The sequence below is a fragment of the Triticum dicoccoides genome, chromosome 7A, assembly GCF_002162155.2.
Source record: "Triticum dicoccoides isolate Atlit2015 ecotype Zavitan chromosome 7A, WEW_v2.0, whole genome shotgun sequence".
Taxonomy (NCBI): Eukaryota; Viridiplantae; Streptophyta; class Magnoliopsida; order Poales; family Poaceae; genus Triticum; species Triticum dicoccoides.
Genome location: NC_041392.1, coordinates 526,644,243 through 526,651,775, shown reverse-complemented (window position 1 = coordinate 526,651,775; position 7,533 = coordinate 526,644,243). Strand labels below are relative to the sequence as shown.

General features: G+C 46.0%; 1 protein-coding gene across 1 annotated transcript; it reads left to right on the top strand.

The window, feature by feature from the left end:
- The first annotated feature begins 3,247 nt into the window (after positions 1-3,247).
- Positions 3,248-5,044, top strand: LOC119333593 (berberine bridge enzyme-like 28). The gene has a single exon (XM_037606444.1). The coding sequence runs from the start codon at positions 3,248-3,250 to the stop codon at positions 4,844-4,846; it is 1,599 nt and encodes a 532-aa protein (XP_037462341.1). The 3' UTR covers positions 4,847-5,044.
- The last annotated feature ends 2,489 nt before the right edge of the window (positions 5,045-7,533 follow it).

Here is a 7,533-nt window from a genome sequence, read left to right as displayed (position 1 = left end):
GTAATCCCCCAAAACAATAAAATATGAGGAACATATTTACTAGTTATATCATTCACAATTGCCTGAATCTCAAGACATTCCACAAAGCAATCATATACTTTATTGAGATAGGCCTCCCCCTCTAAGAGCCGTGTATGAAAAATTCATCTCGTATGGCTCAAGCAGAAACACACAAATTTTCAATGGCCCCGGGCGAAGGCAGTGATACCAGCTATCTTTCGTTCTTTCCCAATGACTCAACTTTGGCTCAAGTCCATGCTTCCCAAGCTTTCTTGCCACCCTCTCTCTAAATGAAATAGAGACCTACCACATCAAAGTCAAGTGCCCTACTTGCTTTTGACACGTGAGAGGAAATAGGAGTAAGAAGTGCCAAGAATTACCACTTTCCAAGAAGTACCAATCTCAAAGAACTGTCCCCTGGTATGGCAGCAAGGGTTATCCAGTTCATAGGCGATGGTGGGGAAGAAACAAGCCGAACCTCTGATTGACCCGACCATCATTCCCCACGGGACATGCAACATGCCAAGAAGGGCACACATAACTAGGAAGTCAAGGGATGCAACAAGACCCAGAAAAATGACAGACATGTTGGCCAAGTGACTTCATCACACGACTAACAAAGCAGGGAAACACGCCAATGATTTCACTAAGAATACTGATGGGGGCCTTGCCGAGGGGATGTGCATTTCACCATATTCCCGTGTTGTGCATGTTTTATTGTGCCATATTTTCCTGCATAGGACTAAGTGCCAAAGGGCATGCATTGAGGCCACTGACTTACATCCTAGTTTCCTTAAATAAAGGCACACAACTACCATGCATGGAGTTGGAACATGCTAAAGTAGGAGACCAAGACATTTGACAAAGGAGCAACCGACCAAGACCTCTACAGATAGGCGTCAACTCTATGAGGAATGCGGGGCCATCTTCAACTTCGCCAAGATCTTCGGAACCCTAACTCAAGTTGTCTAGCATAATCAACAGATTCGAACTAGACATCACATATAGATCATCCACCTCCAACTTGATGAGGTCACATTCAACTCACTGTCATACAAATTACGCATGACTTCTATATTGTTGCTAGGTACACCGCAAATAACACCTAGATAGTTGTCGTCATGGACAAAGCTCTCCACCCACCGATGCTAGGGAGAACCAAAAAACTTCCATACAAATTTGTTGCAAGAAAGTTCATTTGACCTTATCACATGCCTTCTCAAAATAACCTTCCAAGATAACATCTTCGAGTTTCTTTGAGTATAGATCGTGTATAGTTTCATTTAGGACTATCCTCTCACCTAAATGTGTAGTCCCATCATGAAAGGCATTTGTGTCTGATGAACAATAAAATGAGCAGTAACAGAGAGTCTATTTGTGCCCACCTTAAAACCTTAAAGCTCATAGATGATATATGATACCCAGGGCAGCCCATTGGCCGGGAGACCGGTTGCTAGGCCGGCCTTAGGGTCCAACAGGCCGAGGTGACCACGGGACTACCATGACTGAACCGAACTGCTAATCCTTCGAAGTTCTTGGCCATCGTGGCGATGCCGGCTATTGTCGCAACCTCGAACTCCCCGGCGTCAACGAGTCCATCCCAACGCATTTCCTACCCGACGGCGGCGACCAACATGGCCTCGAGGAGCAGCCAGTTGAAATCCTCCTCTGTGCACATTAAGTGTTCGAGAAAAAGTCTCATAGGTAAAAAATAATGATTTTTTAGTTTTGTTGTTGCGATATAGAAGTAGTTCGTAATGAAAATTATTGTGTTCTAGATGAGCTCGTTTGAATCCTCTCTATGGGATTCTTCCTTGTCCGAAGAGGAGTATGACATGAACGAAGAGGAGGACATTGCTTGATCTTGATGATCTACAAGAACAAAATGTTGAAGCATGGTGGTTTCATCTCATTGAGGAATGGTGAGCATGGCATGGGCAACAAGCCCACTAGTGCGATGTCTATGTTTCATGTATGTGTGATGATGAACAATTTGTGTTAAATTTTTTTGAACACAGTACAATAGAGATGGCCACATAATTTGTTTGAATTTGATGTTGTGGATTGATGAACTATGTAAAAACTAAGTATTATTTGTGTTATATTGTTTTGGATTCATTTGGATTGAGCTTGATATTTATTTGTTTCAATATGTATGCAATTGTGCCCCCGCGAAAAATAATATGTATGCAATTGTGGAGAAGCAGAAAAATATTTGGGTGCCCTATTTTAAATCATCTGCCACGGACCAAAATTTTATTGTATCCTACTTTACATCATCTGCTACGGCATAAAAATTCGGAGCCCTGAACGCTACATTTTGGGCCCCTAAAACTGTTTTTGGGTGCCCAATTATACATCATCTGTTGAAGGTACTCTAATCGGAGACGGCTTGGCCCTCTCATATCTGTAAATTCTTTCAGATGACAAATGATAAGCAATCCAAACTAACTGAGAAAAAAAGATGATCATTTGTAGCTTAGTTAAAAGAAACGACACTAACTAACTCATCTTCCGCTTAAGTAAAACATCACTCTAGCCAACCCTCGTGTTCTCCGCTAGACTTGGTCTTAGCTGGCTCGAGCCAAGAGCCCCAAGACACAAGCAAATCCATACCGCAGCATCTCCTAGTGATGATGGGTCCCTGCGCACCGCTCGTTCAGTCATGCATTGTCGTCCTTTATTTTGGAAAATTTATTTAGGACTTTGTATGGACATGCCACTGTGAGCGGCAGGCTTTGTGCTTACATGAATGCATTTACTCGTGTACGCAAAGATATCTTTTGCATATAAAACCCGAAGATTTCGGGTATTTTGTATAGTTATTATACATCTTAAATTACTCAAATTCAGTTTTCGATTGCGATATCAACACCACTAAATTCACTGGCCGTGTGATATCTTAAATTCACTCGGTTCCTGTACTTTTATTAGTCTAGGGCGGCTCTGCCGTGTGATGAATCCCAGAGGGGCCAACTGGTGGCATATGGTTCGATTCGATCGCTCAAATTTGACTAGTTTGACGGCAAACATCCTTGTTGTGCGACCATTTCCTGAAGCTTAACAAAACCTGCCGAGGAAAGACGTGGCGGATCGATGCAACCAACCGCAACCAAGCAGAGAGTACACTCCTGCTGGTTGCGACAAGTGATTTCGGCTTTACTTTCAAGGTTCCAATTCCAACAAGTTTATATAAGTTGCCACGGTCTCAGGCTGACTCCTCAGTCCTCGAATCAAGCTACACACGATGGCCGTAGCTCGGAGCATCCTGGTTGCGCTGCTCGCCGCCGTTTGCATTGCCATCTCCACGGCCGCCGCGGCGACCAGCGTTAACACCACCGACTTCGTGGGCTGCCTTGCCCTCCACCTTCCTCCGGGGATCGTCTACACGCAGTCGTCGGAGTCCTACCCGTCCGTCCTCGAGTTCTCCATCAAGAACCTCCGGTTCGTCACGCCGGCGACCCCGACGCCCCTCGTCATCGTCAAGGCCACCCACGCCACACACGTCAGGATTGCCGTGCGCTGCGGCGCGGCGCACGGCGTCCGCGTGCGCCCGCGCAGCGGTGGCCATGACTATGAGGGGCTCTCCTACCGCTCCCTCGACGCGGCTCACCCATTCGCCATCGTCGATCTGGCGGCGCTGCGCGCGATCCGCGTTGACGTCCGTAGCAGGTCGGCGTGGGTCGAGTCCGGAGCCACGCTCGGCGAGCTTTACTACGGCATCGCCAACAAGAGCGCGCGTCTCGGGTTCCCCGCCGGTGTTGGCCCGACGGTCGGCGTCGGCGGGCACTTCAGCGGCGGCGGCTTCGGCCTGATGCTACGGAAGTACGGCCTCGCCGCGGATCGCGTCGTCGACGCCGTCATGGTGGACGCCAAGGGGAGGCTTCTGGACAGGGCCGCCATGGGGGAGGACCACTTCTGGGCCATCCGAGGCGGCGGGGGCGGGAGCTTCGGCATCGTGGTGTCCTGGAAGCTCCAGCTCGTGCGCGTGCCCGCGATCGTCACCGTGTTCACCGTCCACCGGCCAAGAGACCAATCCGCCAGCGATCTCCTCACCAAGTGGCAGAACGTGGCGCCGGCCCTGCCCCGCGACATGATCCTCCGGGTGGTCGTGCAGAACCAGGACGCGCAGTTCGAGTCCCTGTACCTCGGCAGGTGCGCCGGCGTCGTCGCGACGATGACCAAGATGTTCCCGGAGCTGGGCGTGACGCGGCGAGACTGCATCGAGATGAGCTGGATCGAGTCCGTGCTCTACTTCGCGTTCTACGGCACGGGGAAGCCGAAGGAGATGCTCCTGGACCGGGGCACCAAGCCGGACAGGTACTTCAAGGGCAAGTCGGACTTCGTGCACGAGCCCATCCCGAGGGACGTGTGGGAGAGCACGTCGAGCTGGTTCCTGGAGGACGGCGCCGGGCTGCTCATCCTCGACCCCTTCGGCGGCAAGATGGGCAGCGTCGCGCCGTCCGCGACGCCGTTCCCGCACCGGGGCGCGCTCTACAACCTGCAGTACTACGGGTTCTGGTGGGACAACACGACGGAGGCGTCGGAGCAGCATATGGGTTGGGTCAGGAGGTCGCACCGGGAGATGGAGCCGTACGTGTCCAAGAGCCCCAGGGGCGCGTACGTGAACTACAAGGACCTGGACCTCGGCGTCAACGAGTATGGTGGTGACGGCGCCGGGGCCAGCTACGAGACGGCGAGAGTTTGGGGCGAGGCGTACTTCAAGGATAACTTTGAGAGGCTTGCGGCGGTGAAGGCCATGGTGGATCCCGCTGATTTCTTCAGGAACGAGCAGAGCATTCCACCTCTTCCATTACCAGGTGGCAATGGCACGACGCAGAATTGAAAAGGAATGTTAATTTTTCTCTTGTCTTGAAGAAGTTACTTGACTCAAAGTACCGAAGTCTAGATGTAAAAAAAAGTAAAATTCAAACTTGTCGTGGATGTGTAATCTACTCCTCAAAATTAGAAACCGCTTGTGATGTGTTCGTTTCCAACGACTATCACAAGGCCGCTTCTAAAACCCGACTTTTCATCGATACTGCATTTATATTCAAAATATCCAGATTATTGTCATAGTTATTATTTGTTCTCAATTGTTTGTGTGTATTAGGCATTTGCGGCCATGTTAACTGTACCCTGTGTGATCAACAACCTATGAGTGTTGGTTTCCTGATTGCCAAGATGCAAAATCATCCCTCGTTGTAACCGGATGATCAGAATCGTCTCCACCCAAATCAAAAGAGTCTTTCTCATGAAACATACGGAAACCCACTGTGCTATGAGAAAGAGAAGATGCGGACATACGAGTGGAGAAACAATGTATATGCGACAAAGCGGTGAATAAGCAAAAGCCTCGAGGATGAAAGGCGTGTCGTCTTCTTGTGGGTAGGGCCGATAAGGAGAAACAAGTTGAGAAATCACATATTAGGGCATCTCCAATGGCGTACCCAAAATCGGACATACTATACGTTCACGGACACAGATATGAGAGCGGGACATCCAACCCACTACACCAAACATCTACCCTATCTGCCCCTGTTTTCGTTTTCTTTTCGCGTCACTCAAAATAAGTACAAATATATAGCACCAATCTTCAAATAGTGAAATATTGAAATTCAACAAAAGTTCAAATATAAATATTACAATCAAAGTTTTCAAATGAAATATTTCAAACATAAATTCAACTTGCACGTATGTTTGAGTCCTCTCCATTAAATGACCACAAATGCTCAACCAGATCATTCTAGAGCTGCTCAAGAGTTCCTCAATGCCGAATACGTCGATGCATTTGGATAAAATTCTAGAACATCGCTCGATTTTGCTCTGAAGTTGGATAGGATCACACATGTGCTCAAATTCCAGACCTTCGTCAACTCCTTCACCATTATCCGCCACAATAATATTTGAATTGCTTATTTCCATGTTTATAATTAAAGATTTTATATTTTATGCTATACTACTATGATTCTTAAATATGAGATTCATAGGAAAACTCATATGCACGTGTAGAATGATCCAAAAACCCTTGAACCCAGTTTCTTGTCATGAGAGTCCACTATATCTACCTATGGATTGAATAAGATCCTTCACATAAGTTGTCATCGATACAAAAAAGCAATAAAACTGCTCCAAAATATGTATGATCTTTTATTGTAAAGGAAACTAAGCTTTCTACGAACTTGTGATGGTAAAAAAAAAGCGATGGTTCGCATAATAAAGGTTGCTGTCACAAGGGCAATATAAAGTGATGTTTCTTTCCATTAAGAGTTTGCACATTTAAAAATAAAAAGCGCATGACAACCTCTGCTTGCCTCTGCGAAGGGCCTATCTTTTACTTTTTGGTATTTACTTTTTATGCGAGAGTCAATAAGGTTCATCCTTATTTCATTCTAAATCATTCTCCACTTGGAAAGCATCATGTGGTAGGGAAAGATCCAGGCACATATATCGAGTTGGATGTAGGTAATCATAAGTTATTATTGTTGACATTATCCTCGAGGTAAATAAGTTGGGAGGTGAAAACTATAAACCCCCATCTTCCTATGCGTTTGACTAAAACTTTTGCTCCGTAAATATGTCATGAGTGCCAGCAATCATGGAAGACTAAATGATAGTTGAGTATTGCTACCTCTTGAGCACTGCGTTGGTTTTTCCTTAAAGAGGAAAGGGTGATGCAGTAAAGTAGCGTAAGTATTTCCCTCAGTTTTTGAGAACCAAGGTATCAATCCAGTAGGAGACCACGCGCGAGTCACCTCGTACCTACACAAACAAATAAGAACCTCGCAACCAACGTGATAAAGGGGTTGTCAATCCCTTCACGGCCACTTGCAAGAGTGAGGTCTGATAGAGATGATAACAATAAGATAAATATTTTTGATATTTTTATGATATAGATTGAAAGTAAAGATTACAAAATAAAATAGATTGGAAACTTATATGATGGAGAATAGACCCGGGGGCTATAGGTTTCACTAGTGGCTTCTCTCAAGATAGCATAAGTATTACGGTTGGTGAATAAATTACTGTCGAGCAATTGATAGAAAAGCGAATAATTATGAGAATATCTAGGCATGATCATGTATATAGGCATCACGTCCGTGACAAGTAGAGCGACTCCTGCCTGCATCTACTACTATTACTCCACACATCGATCGCTATCCAGCATGCATCTAGAGTATTAAGTTCATAAGAACAGAGTAATGCCTTAAGCAAGATGACATGATGTAGAGGATAAACTCATGCAATATGATGTAAACCCCATCTTTTTATCCTCGATAGCAACAATACAATACGTGTCGTTTCCCTTTCTGTCACTGGGATCGAGCACCGCAAAATTGAACCCAAAGATAAGCACTTCTCCCATTGCAAGAAAGATCAATCTAGTAGGCCAAACCAAACTGATAATTCAAAGAGACTTGCAAAGATAAACCAATCGTACATAAAAGAATTCAGAGGAGATTCAAATATTGTTCATAGATAAACTTGATCATAAACCCACAATTCATCGGATCTCGACAAACACACCGCAAA

Bases quoted from the DNA above. Each gene is read 5' to 3' on its own strand.
- LOC119333593 (XM_037606444.1), top strand. From the start codon at position 3,248: ATGGCCGTAGCTCGGAGCATCCTGGTTGCGCTGCTCGCCGCCGTTTGC.